Source organism: Aulostomus chinensis, chromosome 4 (genome assembly GCF_037954235.1).
Source record: "Aulostomus chinensis isolate RoL2024-O1b breed Wild chromosome 4, RoL_Achi_v1.0, whole genome shotgun sequence".
In the NCBI taxonomy this organism is placed as follows: Eukaryota; Metazoa; Chordata; class Actinopteri; order Syngnathiformes; family Aulostomidae; genus Aulostomus; species Aulostomus chinensis.
Genome location: NC_141323.1, coordinates 11600429 through 11619442, shown reverse-complemented (window position 1 = coordinate 11619442; position 19014 = coordinate 11600429). Strand labels below are relative to the sequence as shown.

Genomic DNA, 19014 nt, shown 5'->3' with positions numbered 1-19014 from the left:
GCGGCCTCAACAATAAAACCGCACTGAAACGCCGCGGAACAACTGATGACCACGCGGAGCTCAGAGACCCGCATCAGCCCGCATCAGCCCGCATCAGCCCGCATCAGCCCATCAGCATGCAGGCCGCGGCGGCTGCGCTCCTCTCTGACGAAGCGATGCTCTCCATCTCCCTCTCTTCCTGTCTCACTGTCTCGCTATCCCTGTCTCTCCCTCTGTCTCTCCTCATGTCTCACTCTCTCCCCTGTCTCTCCTCCTGTCTCACTCTCTCCTTGTCTGTCCTCATGTCTCACTCTCTCCCTGTCTCTCCTCATGTCTCACTCTCTCCCTCTGTCTCTCCTCCTGTCTCACTCTCTCCCTGTCTCTCCCCGTCTCACTCTCTCCCTGTCTCTCTCCTCCCCTCTTGTGTTGATTCTGTTGTCATGACTGGTTTTCCCCCCTCAGATAAACAAACACTTTACATAAATTATTAATGATGAAGATCTGATGCGGTGTTTGACGTGAGAGAGATGTTTTTTTTAAGTCCTAACACACACACACACACACACACACACACACACACACACACGCACGCACGCACGCACGCACGCACGCACGCACGCACACGCATCTATTTCATGGGGATTTTGTTCACGAGGGACGGACTCGTGTAAACAGCCTTGATCAAATGACGGCAAACTTCTGGATAAACTTGAGATTGTTTGTTAGTTTGTTGTCAGCACGCGCTCAAACCGTTGACATCTCGTCCTGCGCGAGGACTCAGTGGTGTTGAAACCTCCCTCCTCTCGGCTCCACGCCCCACTGACACCCGTGATGGAAGGAAGAAGAAGAAGAAAACACACACACACACACACACGCACACACACACAAACTCAACTGACTGTTTGTTTAGTGTTCCAAGTGGCACGCGTCCGGCGCGCGCAACGCACCGGCGCTGGCGCAGGAGCCCAAGGTGTATCCACGCGACCAAGGAGGGGGGGCGTGGCCACCCCCCCCCCCAGTCCAAATGTATTGAAAAGCGGAGGCATCTTTCCTCAAGGACCCAGTGCGGCTTCCAGGAGCGGCGAGGCAGCACCTCAGCGGACCGCCAAAGCGTGCGTCAAGAGGCAACACCACGTGAACGGCACGAGCGGGACGCACCGCCTCCAAACTCTGCCACTATTTATAAATCCGTGTGTGTATGTGTGTGTGTGTATGTGTGTGTGGTTTTTTTTTCGGGATGGACCTCACGGCCAAGATGGAGATTAACGTGAGCCAGCAGCAGCTGATGCCGCCCGCGTGTTTCTTCTCCGCCGCCGCGGCGCAGAGCGTCCAGCTGAGCCCGGGCGGCGGCGGCGGCGGCAGGTCGCTGTCCAAGCAGCCCAAGCGGCAGCGCTCCTCCTCGCCGGAGCTGCTGCGGTGCAAGCGGAGGCTGAACTTCGCGGGTTTCGGCTACACCCTGCCGCAGCAGCAGCCGCACGCGGTGGCCCGCAGGAACGAGAGGGAGCGCAACCGGGTGAAGCTGGTCAACAACGGCTTCGCCACCCTCCGGGAGCACGTGCCCAACGGCGCCGCCAACAAGAAGATGAGCAAAGTGGAGACGCTCCGCTCTGCGGTGGAGTACATCCGGGCACTGCAGCAGCTCCTGGACGAGCACGACGCGGTGAGCGCGGCGTTCCAGTCCGGCGTCCTGTCGCCCACCATGTCGCAGGGATACTCCGCTGACATGAACTCCATGGCGGGGTCGCCGGTGTCCTCCTACTCGTCAGACGAGGGCTCCTACGACCCCCTGAGTCCAGAAGAGCAGGAACTCCTGGACTTTACCAACTGGTTCTGAGCATCTGTGTCAGGTAAGAGAGGAAGCCTGGACCCTCAGGACCCGCACTCAACTTCAGGACCAGCGGCTTAACCCCCCACCCTTCTTCTTCTTCTTCTTCTTCTTCTTCCACAGGAATATGGATCCATTCAATAACTGTCGTCGCGCGCTTGGGATGGTCCCCCCGGGAGAGGAGGAGGAGGAGGAGGAGGGCCCGCCGGTGTCCCTCAAGAACAAGACGCGCTGCACACGCGTTTTGTTTTGTTTTGTTTTATTTTTATTTTTTTAAACCTTCCAGACAGACGCGACCTCAAACGTCCCTGTACTCTTCTGGGATGATCAGACCCGGGATCGGCGCCGAAAGGGATTTTTTTTTTTTTTTTTTTAAAGCGGGAGGACGAGTCAGCTGACAGCGTGGGAACCCGAGCTCCTCCGCATTCGCCCGTGAAAAAACAACAACAACAAAAAAAGAAACAAACCCAAAGTGAACTTTAGCTCCTCAGCAGCAGGTTGAACCGTTATTTAACACGTCGCTCTCGCACGAGGCTGAATCCAATCACTGTTGTTGTTGTTCTTTTTGTAAACTCACCATTTTTAATCCATAAAAATGCTTCCAAGTCGCGGATTTATTCTATAAAATTCTATATCGCTGTTTGTGGGCTGTGGGGGGAGGGAGGGGGGATATATTAAGATATTTTTGTATGTAAGAGATTTATAGAGGTTTTGTACACATCCTTTTGTATATATTTTGTCTATATATATTGCGAAGTTGCTTCTATACCTCCTGCCTACGTAGACGTGTCGTCTATCATTCTCCGGCTCTTCTGTTCACGAGGTTCCCTGGAGGTTTTTTTTTCTTTCTTTCTTTCTTTTTTTTTTAACTCTCTAGCACCGATGTGTCTTATTTAATAGCATGTTATTGCAATGATGTAATGAAGTTAATGATCAAAAGTTATGCAGCTATTGTCCAAACGGAGCTCCGACGTTGTTCTCTTTACACTGCCAGCTCTTTATCACGTGACCAGATGTTGGGAAAAACAAAACAAAACAAAAAAAAAAGTCTTATAACCATATTTTCTACTCTAGTCCAAGAATAAAAATGATTTGCTACTGAATTATTTCTCATGTATTATTAAAGGGGGGAGGGAGGTGAAAGGGGGGAGGGCTGAAGAGGTGAAGTCATAAGAAGCCAACTTTTACGCGCAATTACGCACGTTTTACCCAAGAGGTAATCCCCCCCCCCCCCCCCCCCCCAGCCTGGTGGACCTGCGCGGACATCAGCAGAAGCTGCCGGGCGCGTGTCTGGTGTAATGAGCGAGTGTGTGTGTGTGTGTGTGTGTGTGGTGGTCGAGTGGAGGCGTGTGGCTCTCACACCGGCCACCGCGCCCTTTCCCGTTTTGATCAAACTCACATGAAACGGCAGAATGGGAAGCGACATGACATGCCTGGTGAGTGTGTGTGTGTGTGTGTGTGTGTGTGTGTGTGTGTGTGTGTGCGCGCGTATTTTCAGGGTTCCTTGTCCAAGACATCAGTTGTTTCCAAACTAAGGTTCATGGACCACCACGGGTCTCAGAGCTCAGGGGTCAAGAGCAAGTGCACCACTTCTCAGTAGAAACAAGTACAACTCCTGTGCTACGTGTACAACTACACAGTCACAATCGTTTGCAGTGTTGGTCGCACTTTTGAGGAAGTTAATAAAATGTCTTCAAAGCTCCGATGACCAAATCCAGACAATTAAATTGTTTGGTTTCCTGCTGAAACTGAAGGACTGATTGCATCATGAGGAACTTTCAAGTCTATGGATCTTCAACCGTTGAGATTTGACCAAACACGCTGTTTTCAAAAGAATCACTTTTGCCGCTAACTGCATGTCCGTACGTGCTGAATAAGAGAGATAAGAGGAGTCGTCTGACAAAGTTTGTCAGTGTTAATCAAAATGAATGTAACTGATTCATTGTTGATCTAAAATTAAACCTCACTTAGCAGGAGGAGGGGGGGAAGAAAGGCAAAACGGGGATTTTCAACGTTAGCTAACAGTTGGCTAACAGTTAGCTAACAGTTAGCTTACGATCCATCTTAGGACCTTGATTTGAAGGTTGGAGAGAATTCTCAGCCGCTGAACTTTTAGGCTCCTGTTCTTTCCTCCTTTTCTTTTTTATTTCAAAGGTTTGAACTGAAACTGTTTGGGTTTTTTTTTCTCCAGTTGAGTTCCAGTCGTTTTAAAAGTCAGTTTACGGAAGTTTTTTTTTTTCTCCTTGTTTGGAGGCTCCGTGCGAGGACATACGCTGCCTACAGGACGTCCCTCATCCAACAGTCCCGGCTTGGTGCCTGTCAGACCCCATTATGTTGCCCAACCCCCCCCACCCCACCCCCCTCGATGGCGGTCTGCGAAGCGTACACAAACCGCAGGAGAGCACGACCATATCTAATTGACAAAGCTGAGGCGAAACAAAGGCTCAAACTCCATTAGTCGAACATCTTGTTGACCATCGTTGGTCGGTGTTGATCAGGCCGGACAGAGCAGCGCTCTGGACCGCAGCTCCGTGCCCAACTCCACCTGTAGCTTCTTTTTTTTTCAACCTCAGAACAATAAAAAGTTGTTGCATCATCACATTTACAAGCCCCCTCCTCCTCCTCCTCCTCCTCCTCCTCCTCGGCAGCGTGTCACATCAATTTCGTACAGAAGTTTGAGAATTTCTCCACAGAACACGACGGCCGCCTTCGCGACGTTGCTCAGTGAACAGTTGTTGCAGTCGGAATAAAAGGCAGCTGGCAGAGCCGGGAGTTTGTTTCAGGACCACAGACAGCACTTGACCACAAGCAGCAACCATAAATCCGGCGTCTGACGTCCTCTCCTTAAACGCGGGACGCCTCTGCTCTCTGTTCACATCCGTCAGCCCTGCACAGCGACGCAGCATCAGAGACAGGAAGTTATCCTCCATCAGCGGGTATTTAATTGGATAATGGGATGTTAATCATGGCCGGGGTACCATTTATACGCCGAGGGGAGACACAGAAGGAGACAAACACATCAGGTGTGATCGGCTGATCTGCAGTCAGGAAATAGTTTGTTTTAGTGAGAATTTCAAAATCACTTGTGGGTTTGACAGAAGGGAGCGTCATTAACACTTTGACGAGTCGTTTAGGACACATTTGGCTTCGTTTCATTTAAACTTTGACTTTTGCATTTGTAGTTACGCTGTTGGTTACACCCCCCCCCCTTCCTCCACGCTACAGTGACGGGTGGAGGTGCCCCACAGAGAGGCGGTCAGTTACACGCCGTAGCTCTGAGTTCTACCAGCGTGGAGCCGTAGCAACTCACCAGCCGAGGAGCTCTGGAGAGGAACCAGAGATGAGCTGTGACCCCTGTAGTAACTCACTGCTGCCCCTTGAGGAGCAACGTGGTACTGCCTCCTCAATCTCTTTTCCATACATATACTATATATATATAAAAACTGCTTGGATATCAGGCTGTTCTGAGGTCAGCGGTTGCCAGAGTCATCTAGGGGGTTGGAGATAACCGACTTGTGGATGAGCATGAAGAGGGGCAGGTAGGCCAGGAAGTCCAGCAGGTCCAAGGGCGGAATATTCTGGAGCTCCAGTTTGACAGCCGCCTCCTGGTCCAGGTGGATCCCCCCGGCCTTCAGCTCCAGCAGCAGCTGCTCAGCGCTGATGAAGCCCCGCTGAGCTCCCACGTCCCCTTGCTGCTCCTCCAGGAGGTGCAGGAACAGTTGCTGCAGGAGCATCATCACAATTAATGCACATCAGGATCGAGCAGGAAAACAGGCTGTGTGGGTTGTTACCTGTGTGTGTGTGTGTGTGTGTGTGTGTGTGTGTGTGTGTGCGCGCGCACTCCTCAGTCAGCGTCAGGTTACCTCAGCCTGTTTCAAGTCCTTTTTGAGTGCACCTGTTTGCACAGTTTATGCAGTCCAGATAATCATAATTGCTGGGGGGTGGGTTTGGGTAGGGTGGGGGGTTGGGGTGTGTGTGTGTGTGTTGGAGTGGGGGGAGGGGGGTAATCCTTTTGGCAATTAGCCAGTTTCTCCCTCCAACCTCTCCAGTTAACAACCCTATCCCTAACAGCTCTGTAATTACAAAGCCTCCCCTACCTGGCCGAGGGCTCCGTTTCCACACCCACGGCCACAAGCTTTCATGTCCCCTCTGCCTTTCACTCTCTCTGCTTCCTTGTGTGAATGAGAGCCGAGCCGGCCCGTGAGCGGCCAGCTGCTAGGCTAGTCCCGGTCCGTCTGAGATGAGCCGTGTGTCTCAGGCTGATTACAGGGCTGGGCGGAGGGGACGACATGTTCACTGCTGGGCACTTTAATGAGATTAGCGCTGTGCTAATCTATGAAAAGGGAAAAGCGCCCCTCTATTCCTCTCTGGCTTGATTCCCTCATTTCTATGCATGAGGGCTGAGTGGCTAAAAGAAGCTAGCTTGACAGGAACATGCTAATAATTGCTCTTTAAAGCGGTTTGCAGTGTTTATTTCATTATAATGATTCCTGTGGAGCCTGGAGAGGGTGACGGAGGTTTGTCCTGCCTGGAGTGAGGGTGCGGCGGCGCTGGCTAGCAACACTTGGCGTTTTTACCTTGGCTTTAAAGAGTCGCACTTCAAGAGAACGGAAATCCATGTTGTTGATGAGCGATCGCATGAAGTCGCTGGAAGAAAAGAAAACATGTTCAAACTCTTTTTTTTTCTTTTTTTTTTTTGCAAATTGAAAAAACAACAACCAAAACAAGAACATCCTGAAGGCACAGGTGACAGTCTTGGACAAAGTGTTGGCCATGGCGGGTGATTTTTGGCGGGTCCGTCCTGCGTGATGTTGTGTTTGCAGCGATGTGATGGTAAAGTGTTCTGAGCCCATTGTGGTTGCTCACAGTGGCCTGGCTACCAAACAATGCGTGGGCACATAGAGACATCCCGCCACACTAACGGCTCAAACTGCTGTGAGGGTTTTTTTTTTTTTCTGTTGTTTTTTTTTCTCCCTCTTGGATGGCGGCTGTGTGCGTGTGTGTTGGGGGGGGGGGGGCTGCTGGAGTGAGTGGGGTTCGTGAGGAGGTTTAGGGAGGGGACGGGGCGACCGGGGCACACTCTGGTGCCACTCGCAGCAACAAAATCTAGGTCCATTCGGATAATTAGAGGGAGACACAACCGATTGTGTTGGGACAGACCTCTCCTGTCCAGCGTGTGGCACAGCGACGGTCGTCCCCTCTCTAACGAGCGCCCGGTGTTAATGAGCCCCTCCTCACCGCACGCTCAATAGCCTGTTAGAGCGAAGAATGGCAGACCACTAGGCCATCGAGTGCAGAGCACGCCTGAGTGCTCCCTGCGCCGTGATTGGCTCTTGTCTGCCAACCACGGCGCAGGCAGAGGCTTGATGGGGATGAATCAAGACAGGGCAGCTAATGATCATTAATTGCACTTGGTTTGCAGTAAAAGAGCCCAAATGCTGGTGTGCTAAGGACACTGGCGTGATAATGGCTCGCGTAAACGAGGGGCGAGGGAACCGGTGATGGACTGCAGGGAGGATAATAGCAGCCTAACCCATTTTCTTTTGCCAGCCTTCCTCTGGCACCCCGCTGTGGCCAACACAGCAGACTTCTCGCTTACGTAATGCTAAACATTTTGGCGGTCTCCACTGGGGGGCCGGAGTACAGTGAGGCGGGGCTGCAGGGGTGGGGGGGGGGCAAATATATTCTGACCTAGTTTGATTTAGGATACATGTTTGCAGTGATTCTGCACTGAGTCAGTAGAGAGGGGATGAGGAGGAAGAGGAGGATGAGGAGGAAGAGAAAGAGGAGGAAGAAGAGGATGAGGAGGAAGAGAAGGGAGAGGAGGATGGAGACGGAGAGGAGGAAGAGGATGGATGGACCCTGATTGTTGGGCAGTGTGTGTGTGTGTGTGTGTGTGTGTGTGTGTGTGTGTGTGTGCTGAAAGTGACGCTGCTGTCTCATGTTTTCCCAAACACGCCATCCTTGCTGACTCATGAAGTCCAGGAACAAGGAGACTTACTGTCAGTGCACACATGCATGCTCAAGCACACACACACACACACACACACACACACACACACACACACACACGTTTTAACAAAGGTGATGCCACGGGGCAACGCCGCCAACGATGCAGTGCGGGAATCCTGTATGGTTATGTGCTTCTTGGTAGGTCATGTGACCCCCCCCCCCCCCCCCCCCAGGGAATGTGGCACCATGTGACTTGTTGGGGAGCGCAACGCTGCACACGGACAGATGGACTGAGTCAAGGGCCAAAACCTCACAGAGGGCCAGCAGAGAGAGAGATGAATAACGAGGGGAGTGTATTATGTGTGTGTGTGTGTGTGAGGGGCTCTGAAAGAGAATGAATGAGTGTGTGTGTGTGTGTGTGTGTGTACATAACTGAAGGTTCGTGAAGGGTAAGCAACAATTATCAATGTGCTGATGAACACGGGCCGATGTACTGTGATACACATCAAGAACTGGATCACGGGACGGTGTCCAGGGGTCCTTACTGTCACCTGATCACATGATCTACTCCGCACACCTCCACTGTGGCCTGGGCGTGTCACGCCGCCATTACACCGAGTGAACAGACGCTAGTTAGCACCACGGCGTCCACAACGTAATGTAACGTATTTTTGTTGCTTTTTTTAAAATCATTATTATTTAGGTGGCCAACACAAGTTGATACACAACTTTATATCATGTTTAAGGTTCTGAGGAGAAAAAAAACACCAATAATAATAATAATAATAATAATAAAGCACTGGTGCTTTTATTCTGAAGGCAAGATGACTTCAGTGGTTTTGCATGTAACTTATTACACTTGAGAAATAAAGTTAACGCTATCCGACTTCTACACGAGCGAGCGTCTCAGGAGTCGGTCGGTGTAACGCAGTTTTTGGGGGCCGGTTTGAGAACCGCTCCATGTCCCGAGGGAGATGTTCCTCCCCGGTGATTGCGTAACTACCTGTTGCTGCTGCTCCAGGATTAGAGGCAGCAGGATTAAGAGGAGCAGGTAAGAGGATCAATAGTTGGATGAGAAGACAGAGGGATGCGATTGTTTTCCTCCTCTTCAGGAGGCCATGTGATGAATGCTGATCTGTCCTCTTCTCCTTATTTAAATTTTGTGAAAGGAGCTTTAATATGGACATTCATTATCATTACTATAATTGCCTCTATAGAGAGCAGACACCCTGGTCGCTCCGCGCCTGTGAGCCAGCCAGCCAGCGTACAGGCCTCCTCTAATACACCACACAAAAGCCTGGCCGTAAATCAGAGGACCCGTGACCCTGGTCCTGTCCTCGCTGAGAGGGAGCTCTCACTCCGGGGTGAGGGGCTTTGGGAGCAGGCTTTGACCCGCGGGGACCTCCGGAGTAGGCTTGGCTCCACACGCTCCTGCTGAGGGAAGCTATAAAGCCCAGGGCAGCAGAAGGGGGGGGGGGGGGGAAATCACCGTGTGTGGGAATCTGCAGCATATGGGTTCATAATTTAGCAACACAATTGAGTTAGAGTGATGCATGCGTGTCAGCACCAGGCTCCACACGGTCCCTGGCTTTAGAACCTGCACCCGCGTTCTAACAGAAGCCGCCGTGTCCGAGCTGCAGCCTCCATCTCCTCGTGAACGAAAACTTTAGTCAAGAAAAATCAGTCTCAAAGGGAACATTTTCACTGCTGTTCTTTTATTAACCCCCCCTCAAAAAAGTGATACTTATTATTATTATTTGTGCTTTATTATTATTATTATCTTTAATTTGTAGTTTGAGAAGCACAGAATTGTCAGAATAAGGGAAGACAGTGTGACGTCAAGAGACACTGAGCTTCACGTCCACAAAGATAAACTGTTGATGATAAACGTTTACTTTGGATTTTTTAAGAAAGGCATGTTTTTTTTCATCTTTTTGGTTTCTTATGCGTGAAATGGCACAAAATCCCCTTTGATATTCGAGGTCGTAGAGCTCTGAAGTTCGTTAAGGAAAGTTTTTCTTTGGCAGAATGATTCTCTTTGTGTTCTAACTTTAGAAAGCAGTGCACGTGCGCGGGGAGACGATCAAAGGGAATCACACTCACACGCACACACACGCACGTGCGGCGATCGACTCGGAGGAACAAAGTTGTGTACACGCGCTTCTTCTTATTCATGGCGGGTCGGTGACGCCGGCGAGTGGTGCTCACTCACTCCATGGTGGCGACTTTCTGAGCCAGACTAGCGATCACGGCGAAGAGCCTCAGGTCCACCAGGCCATCCGTCACCCTGAAGTCCACCATCTCCAGGATCTGGAAGAGAGTCAGTGATCAGTCCTGATGATGTCAATGCAGAGTGGAGCACGTGTGTGTGTGTGTGTGTGAGTGTGTGTGTGTGTGTGTGTGTTGACCCTGTAGACGTAAATCTCCTCCTCCTCGGACAGCAGCTCTGTGGGGACGATGTTTTTAAGAGCAAGGAGAACTTGAAGGGAGGAGACGTAGCCGTCACCGTCGCTGTCCTCCTGCAGAGACACCAGCGTCACCATCTAGGCCCCAAACCATAGCTTGACTCTTCCACATGCAGTTCTCTCACAGCAAAGACCACTGCTCTCTGGTTTCTGCTAATGAACGACTTCTTCCTGCTCTTCTGCTCAGCCGCTTGTGGAAGAAAAAAAAATGTTGGATTTTTTTTTTTTCCCAAATCGGAATTCCACTCTTCCTTTTTTGAAACTAAACTGAAATAAATGTGGAAATCAGCCTGAGTTCTGAGAAACAGCAAAGCCCGCTGTAAAGCATTCCTGTATTTTTCTGTTGGCGTAACTGATCGATGACGAAACTCATCATCACTTATGTTTGTGTGTGACAAGAATTCAGATTTACGACGACGCACCCCTTTAAATGTGTGTTGAGGGTTACAAATCCTTGTCCGTGTAAAATCACTCCGATTCTGCTCACTCTCGCCGCGGAAAAATAAAACCCTGTTATTTTTTGATCGGGAGGGGAAATACAGTAGAAAGGCCTTAAACCTCTTTTCACTTACGGCCTCAAAAGCTCTTTTGTACTCGGCCAGCTTCTCCCGACTGAAGATGCAGTACTTTGCCAAGAAGTCGACTGCAAAGAGAAGAAGACAAACCTTCAGATCCTGCAGAAAAAACTACAGAAACTACAAGTGGTCGAGTGTTCCTTCAATGCCTGAATTGTTTTACTGTGAAAAACTGTGATTTCCAGTTTAAAAAACAGTCTTAGTTTTCCATATGTGTGTGCGCGTGCGTGTGTGTGCGCGCGCGTGTGTGTGTGTGTGTGCGCGTGTGTGCGCGTGCGTGTGTGTGTGTGTGTGTAGAGTGGATTAGAGCAATATTTCTCCCTTCTGCTTGCCCTGAGGTCAGACTGAGGGGACAATACGGGGCGAGCAGTTCACAGGGTCCAGTTCTCTACGATCGGGGGGGGGGGGCAAGAGTGGCACTCGGTTGCTTTTATTTTTTTTCAATAAAAACAGGAAGATTAATCGATGGCGGAGTCGAAGGAGCCAAGGTCTTCAACGTGAAATCCTCATCATGAAGCCCGCGTTTGGTCAAATTTGTAGAACACTCGTTAATTTCCACCTTTTCTCCGTCACGGTCCTGCTCACTGGGGCCTTCAACAAAGGCGTTAGAACGTCAACTCTTGAAGCAGAATGAGTCGGTTGGGATTTTCTTAAGTTTCCACATCAAAGGAACATGAAGACGGAACCTCAGCAACATTCCTGCAGCCATGCACTCGCACAGATTCCGTGTGAGAAATGAATGAATGAATACGTTTGTCACTGAATACATTTTGACATCTGGCTCTCAGAGCTGCACAAACTGTTTGCCTCGGTGCCTGCCCCGGCGTACGGTACCGGTTCCAGTTCTATAAGAGCCGACATTGCCGGTGGAACTGCTCCCCTGCTTTGTAGTCCAAAGTTATTCCGGTTTGAGGTCCGTATGAAGTCCTTTTGTGATGAACTCATGCATCTTTCTGTTCCGCGAAGATTAAAAAAGGAACGTTTGTGTGGAGGGAAACTTCACGCATTTATAACACGTTTTATTTTTTATCAATGTAAAAATCTACAAAAAAAAAAAAAAAAAAAACCCAGGATGATTAGAAGAGAGGCCCGAACCCCACCCATGAATATTTCAGCAGCTAAATTTGGGAGGGAGAGAGACCCGGGGAAAGAAAATGGGAGGCTGCTAAGCTGCTGCCACTTCAATTTAGGAGATGAGAATGAATCTACTGAATAATGGATCTATTCATGGGCTTGGAGAAGAAAGAGAAGCAACAGAGTTGATATCAGTCTGGATTTAAACCCCGGGACCTCTGGGGGTTCTCTGCAATGGCAGGGGGCTGTTTGAATCTGCCATTTATCAGCTTAGGCCTAATCAAAACCAGGCCTTCCGTGGCCTTCTGCTTTCACATGCAAAATTCTACATTCGCATCGAGTCAACTTGACTTGTTAAAGCTTGATTGATCAAGAAAAAAAAAACAAAAAACCTGTGCGCATCTGTTTGCAAATATCTGCGACGACGAGGCGGCTGTGGCGCCGGGATCTGTAAGGGCGCACACGCAGCCGCCGCTCGGAGATTTAAGTCGTGGCTCTTCAAAAGGCACATTCACGCGGTGGCCGCATCAGCGCACCGACGGCTGGGCTAAAGCGAAACGGCAGCTCCGCTCAATAGGCGCTCCCTCGCTCCTTTTTAGCTCGCCGGCCATCTGGACCAGCGGTTTGACCCGCAGAGTCCGACTGTCAGGTAGACCTGGTTCACGCTGATGCAGGAGGATACAAGAGCAAAATAGTAAAACTGACTCACACGTCGGGTATCAATCTGTCCAGAAGTGAGAAGCTCTCAAACGGGACACTTCCCGGCTGCTCTGAATGAACTAAAGTCATTTCTTTAAAGCCAAACTACACCCTAAAAGTTGTTGTTTTGGGTTTTTGTTTTTTTTAAGTTGCTAACAAGTGTCTTGATTTCACAAAGACATTTTATTTCCCTCCTTCATCTCTTCTTTGTGTCTCCAGAATGCAGAAGGAGCCACGTTAGCCTGAAGCTAACGGCCGCCGACAACCACACAACTGTTTACAAACTCTCGAGGTCGCGGTCTGGTATAATCCCAGTCTTAATCTATAGGTGATCAATAAAAGAAGCCTTCAGGCGCATGGGCAGCGAAACTCAAACTCGCCTGTCCGTCACTTCAGCGCCTCGCTGGCTCTCTGAACCTTTACGAGAACTTTACCTCCTAGCGAGTCTTCACTCATTTGTTCGCTTGCTTTTCGATCCTAAAAAGAAGGGGGAAAAAAGAGCTTCTTGATGTGACTGTGTAAACAATTTATAACCCCACACCAAGAGGACCCACCTGACACACACTCACTCTCACACTCACTCACACACACACACACACACACACACACACACGGTCAGCCTGCAGCATAAGTCTTCAGGAGGAGGTGGTGGAGGGGTGTCCCTGGGTGAGGGGAGCACTCCGTCAGGGAATCAGCTGCACAAAAGGTGCAGTGGAGTGAGAGATTGAGGGAGGAAGCGAGGGCGGGTGGGGAGTGGGACAAAGCCCAGGCAGTAAAACCTCCTGCCTGATAGCCTTATCTGATTCCACTCCAGCGCTTGATGGCTTTTTTTTTTTTTTTCACACTGCCTTTAAAGCGCACAGGTTGTGCCTTTGGTGTGAAGCCTAGCAGAAAATGTTAATCAAGAGAGGGACTGCGAGGAGAAAGGGGAGAGAAAGGGGAGAGTCACTCTGTTGAGGCTATAATCTGTAATGAGACCGAGGCGATTCAGTAGCAATTGAGAGAGGAAGAATGGGGCCATGATGATGATGAGCAGGGAGGTTCACTCTTTCACTGGCGTTTGTTTTTCTGCGTTGTTCCTTTTCTCTCGCGGAGTCACCGCTCGTGCGCTGGTCCGCGGGCTGCAAACAGCCCCCCGGGTCACAACTCATTTAACACACACTCGGACGTCATTTTCAGCGTCTGAGGCTGACAGATGAAAAACGCTGCTAACTGCTTCCCTGACAGCTACTGGTCCTCAGGATTTATACGTCCAACTGCGGCACGCGGGGACGGCTACCGTGGCTGCTGCTTGAAATGCTCGTCTTTTATGATCAGATAGTTAAAAATATCACACCATGTTTGACGATCCTGATGTAGAACACATTTGGGCCTGATCCGGGCCTCGTTTTACACTTCTGGTTTAGATTAAACCACATTTGGGCCTGATCCGGGCCTCGTTTAACACTTCTGGTTTAGATTTAAACCACATTTGGGCCTGATCCGGGCCTCGTTTGACACTTCTGGTTTAGATTTAAACCACATTTGGGCCTGATCCGGGCCTCGTTTGCCACTTCTGGTTTAGATTTAAACCACATTTGGGCCTGATCCGGGCCTCGTTTGACACTTCTGGTTTAGATTTAAACCACATTTGGGCCTGATCCGGGCCTCGTTTGACACTTCTGGTTTAGATTTAAACCACATTTGGGCCTGATCCGGGCCTCGTTTAACACTTCTGGTTTAGATTTAAACCACATTTGAGCCGATCCGGGCCTCGTTTGACACTTCTGGTTTAGATTAAACCACATTTGGGCCTGATCCGGGCCTCGTTTGACACTTCTGGTTTAGATTTAAACCACATTTGGGCCTGATCCGGGCCTCGTTTGACACTTCTGGTTTAGATTAAACCACATTTGGGCCTGATCCGGGCCTCGTTTGCCACTTGTGGATCTCATGTGGGCCACATGTGGACTTCATCTGGACTACATTTGACACCTCTCATCTATGCAACATTTGGGCTTGAAGTGGACCGTGTTTGGCACTAATGGTTCCAGTTCCTCAAGGCTGAGGACGGAGCCTCAATTTCACCAATGAACAATGAAGATACGGTCCACTGAAACCTTGGCTCGTTTTGTTTCAGGGACCAAATTAATCGCTGAAACTGAGGATTTGCCTCAGTTCAAGTCCATGAACGCCACCTAAAGATACCTGGGTGCGGTTTTCTCAAGTGTTCATTCTGTGACCCACAGAATGGGCGCATCCTTCTGGGAAGGCGCATCCAAATCCTCCACACATTTTCTTCCCACTCATCGGAAGCGTTTGATCCGTGTCTTTCCACGGAATTTTGTCGGAGGAAAAGAAAAAGTAAATAAAAAAAGGAAAGGTTTTCCTTGGTGGATGTGAGGAGTAGAGAATTTATAATGTCATACCAATTCTGAAGACCTCTCAAAAATGTGAATGCTAAAAACTGGAATTTTAAAAAGTTTTATGAAACGGGCTGAAAATGCTTTCGTGGCTGCTCGGCACCCTTCAGGAATCAGATGGAGAGGAACTGGAACAGTGCGGTACGGTGCACGTACGTGAACAGTCCCTCTTGCTTGTAAAACAATGTCACACACACACACTCACACACACACACATAGGCCTCTATTGTGTTTTAGCATTTTCACTTGTTTGTTGCGCTCTTTCCCGCTTAATCCCAGACTTTTGTTTCGGCTCATCATCAACTTCATGTATAAAGTGTCCCATAATTCCTTTAACAAAGGTCACATTCAGCAGTGGAGAGGAGGTGACCCCCTTTTATAATAGCAGGAGAACGTCAACATGCCCTACATTTACAGCGCAGACATACGTGATTAAGAGCGGGAATACGCAGCAAATAGCAACAGATAAACACGGTAATTCTGTGAGAAATGGGTTTGTAGGATGTTTTGGGCTTAAGTTCTTCCAACATGTGACGATCCTTCAAGTCTACCGCATCAACCCACGGAGATGAAGCCTCGACGTGCTGCGGGGTGAGGAGGGGAGAGGCTCCGAACCAGTAAACCAGGTGTAGCGTTTCACAACAGCACAGAATGAGGCTTTGATTGCAGTTTTGAACAAGCGCCGCGTCAGTGGCGGCGACTGAAATCTTATCTGATAAACCGGAAAGCAGCAGGCCGCTGCAGGGCCAGCAGGGGGCGCAGTAGAGAGGCTGTCAGATGACAAAGGCGCGCATTTACCTTGTTCGAGGACCAGGTAGAAGCCATTAAGTGAAACTGCGTAAAAGTACTTCCACAAGCCTGCCGCTGGATGAGGTTAAAGGTCAAAGGATCATGTAAATGCTGTCTCTTTAACAGCAAAACTGCATCTTAACCTCAGTAACTGGTGCGTGGCATGCAAAGAGCGCCTGTGTGTGTGTGCGTGCGCGTGTGTGTGTGTGTGTGCAGAAGACTTGCTATGTAACGCTTTGCAGTGCTGTTTTTCATAAAATATTGATCCAACTGTGTTTGTCTTTTTTTTGTTTTATGAGCAAATACAGCATGAAGGAGTCTGTCTTGAGGGACATAATTGATTTTTGGATAAACAAAACTTTATGACACTGTAAAGAATGGCAACGGACGCGCTAAAATAAAAGCATGTGGAACATAAAGTCGTTTGCAAGGTTCTCAGGGGATTACAGCTTTTCCCACGGGACTTTTGCCGCCATCTTGTGGCAGTGAGATCAACTGCCAAAAAACTGCCAACGCATCCTGACGTCATAGTTTTGACATCTCACAGCTGCCTCAAATGACACGTTTCACCATAAAAAATTCATCCCCCCCCCCCCGATTTGATGACAGTCTACTGCAAACTTAAATTTATTAATTAACGCCCGTTAGCAGAGCGCTAACCGAACGTCTCCGCCAACACACGTCGCCGAGCTTCGTGTCCTCCTGAGAGACTCAAATCCAGAGTGACACGCGGAGAGATTTACCGGGCAATGGCGAGCTTAGTGAACTTTGGCGAGGGCTTAAATGCGAGGAACCTTCGTCCAGTTACGGATGTATCACACTGCATCTTTAGGAGGGAGGAAATAATAACAGTGATTATTCTGACACTCTGGGGCCGTGCCGTGATGTCACAAACATCTTTTCAGAGCGCCAATTTGCCAGCATTTGTTTATTCCTCTTGAGTGGGTACTACAATGTAAAAGAGGGTGACAGTATTTGGCAGCGTTCTCCTGTTGTTACCCCATCAACACACAACTCCTCCCCCCTCACTTTCTCCAGAAAAGACTGAGAAGTGTGTGTGATGGAGAGGTGTGTGTGTCTGTGTGTTGGCGGGGGGGGAGGGGGGGTTAGGAAAACAAACAAAGACACACGTAGCAGCCACACTCCTGTATCTGGCTGCACGCCATGGGCCTCACCACAAACCACAACCTGCCGCACGCACGCACACACACACACACACACACACACACACACGAACCCTAACACAAACACAAACCTACGCCCAATCACTCCTGTTATGCCACAAGAGTCCAACTCATCTGTTGTATTGCAATAACAGATCTCCAGAGATAACCTCACAAAGCAAAATCATGGGCTATTATTGCCACGCCGCTCCTTGACTTTGAGCCATTAATAAGGCCATTGTGGAGGGCGCGCTCTCTATTTAGACACCGTATAATGGACTCTTTGACAGATTGACTTTGCTCTCTCTCTCTATCACCCTCTCGCTCTCTCTCTCCATCCAGCCTTTCCTTTCTCTGCCCCTTCAATGCAGCAGGCATATTCCACGCCGACGCTCATCCATAGAGACGTTTGCCCAGCCATCCTGGCCCGATGGTAAACACAGCAGAGAACAAAGGCTGAGCTAACAGGGGTTACATAAAGGCGCTGTACCTGAACACACACACACACACACACACACACACACACACACACACACACACACACACACACACACACACGTGTCTTTCTGCACCTCTCCTTTAAGCTTCTTGGTTGTAAGCCCTTTTTTTGACACAGTTAGATCTGACCTTGCCCTCAGGTACAAGACAGAGGTGTGGGCGGGGTCACAAAGACGCTGACCCCCCACCTGTAACCCCGCCCCCTGCCCCCCCACTGAGACCGCCAGGTGTTCCATATCAGTGTTAACATTAATCAGACACCCACAGGAGTCCCTCTGCGTACCGCAGCCTGTTGTTGTTTTTGAAGCTGCAGGGCCGCGACAACACAAAGGCGACCTGAGCGACCCGACAGCCGTGACACCGCACGCTCGTGACCTCACACTCTGTTCGCACACGGGCCGTTCGCCACTTTCAGAAAGGAATGAAACCACGAGGGGGAAAAAACAAGCCACGATACGGTCCGAGATACAGGTGGACATATTTGTAGTGATTGTAAGGGCAGGTTCAAGGGAAAGTGTGTGTCCTCTCTCTCTCGCTCTCTCTCTATCTGTGTGTGTGGGGGGGTGGGCGTGTCTGTGTGTGTTCCTTACACAATACAACGTCCCGTGAGATAGTATTTGACGTTTAAGGGCAGTAAATTACACGCCAGTCACGCCGTTATCTACCATTAATCGCCTCTTATTTCGAGTCCGTTCAATAACGCCAGGAAAAGGCCGTGTAAACATTGGTGACAAATTATCCCAAAATTGGCGTGAAGTTTTTAAAGAACAAAGTAAAAGGTCAGGGAATTAGAAAAACAACAACAACCGAGGCTTATGTTCTTTTTAAAAGATGACATGATGACCTCATGAATAATGATCAAAACTACTCTTCTTTTTGAATGTTTCAAGGTCAAATCAGAACGTTGCGATGCACTTGAAGACCCTGCAGGATTCTGCTGGGTCGTCAGAGTTGAACCAGAATGAGAGCACTGGTGCAGCGGTCAGCGGCCAGGAGGGTCAACCAGATGAATGGGTGGATGAGTGGTGGAGGACAGGATGTTACAGGCAGGTATGGCGGGGGGGGGGGGGGGGGGGTCTCTCTTTACAGAACAAATAGTCAGTGTTAGAAGAAAAGGGGATAATTATGAGCAGTTAGAGACTAATGAGGTGCCACAGTTACAAGTGTCTGGACGAGAGGTAGCAGCCACACACACACAAAATCAAACATGTGTGTATTTGTAAGGACACACACACACACACACACACACACACACACACACACACACACACACCAAAACAAAAGGACCCTGGCAAACGTTCAGCGGCAAAATATGACAGATTGGAGCAGAGAACCCTTTGTAAACACACCACACCCACCAACACGAGAACAGTGAGCAGAGGGAGGATCGTTGTCACAAAATCCCCTAACGCACGCACGCACGCACATTGTACTGATGTATTGATGATTAAAGCCAATCAGCGGGGAAAAAAAGCATGAATTTAACCACTTTATTCCCTTTACTGCTGAGCTTTTTTTATCAACCATCATCGCTATTTATGCTAATTTTATCCCTTTTCTGTTGCTGGAGTCACATGTCGGTGGTGCCGTGCA

The 19014-nt window shown here is 49.4% G+C and overlaps 2 protein-coding genes across 2 annotated transcripts in view; one reads left to right on the top strand and one right to left on the bottom strand.

The window, feature by feature from the left end:
• The first annotated feature begins 1054 nt into the window (after nucleotides 1–1054).
• On the top strand, nucleotides 1055–2901 carry ascl1a (achaete-scute family bHLH transcription factor 1a). The gene is made up of 2 exons (XM_086201805.1): nucleotides 1055–1826; nucleotides 1928–2901. The coding sequence occupies exon 1, from the start codon at nucleotides 1178–1180 to the stop codon at nucleotides 1811–1813; it is 636 nt and encodes a 211-aa protein (XP_086057931.1). The 5' UTR covers nucleotides 1055–1177; the 3' UTR covers nucleotides 1814–1826; nucleotides 1928–2901.
• Nucleotides 2902–4461: 1560 nt separating this feature from the next.
• The window catches only part of LOC147262690 (uncharacterized), a 59809-nt gene continuing 45256 nt past the window's right edge, over nucleotides 4462–19014 (bottom strand). The window contains exons 12-16 of the mRNA XM_086201802.1: nucleotides 10794–10864; nucleotides 10165–10275; nucleotides 9969–10066; nucleotides 6382–6451; nucleotides 4462–5526 (exon numbers count right to left, since the gene is read on the bottom strand). Of these exons, the coding sequence (XP_086057928.1) occupies nucleotides 5275–5526; nucleotides 6382–6451; nucleotides 9969–10066; nucleotides 10165–10275; nucleotides 10794–10864 (602 nt within the window). The 3' untranslated portion in view covers nucleotides 4462–5274. The remainder of the gene's footprint in view (nucleotides 5527–6381; nucleotides 6452–9968; nucleotides 10067–10164; nucleotides 10276–10793; nucleotides 10865–19014) is intronic.

What these genes read in the sequence shown, in the direction of transcription:
- ascl1a (XM_086201805.1), top strand. Translation starts at nt 1,178, where the DNA reads ATGTGTGTGTGTGTATGTGTGTGTGGTTTTTTTTTCGGGATGGACCTC.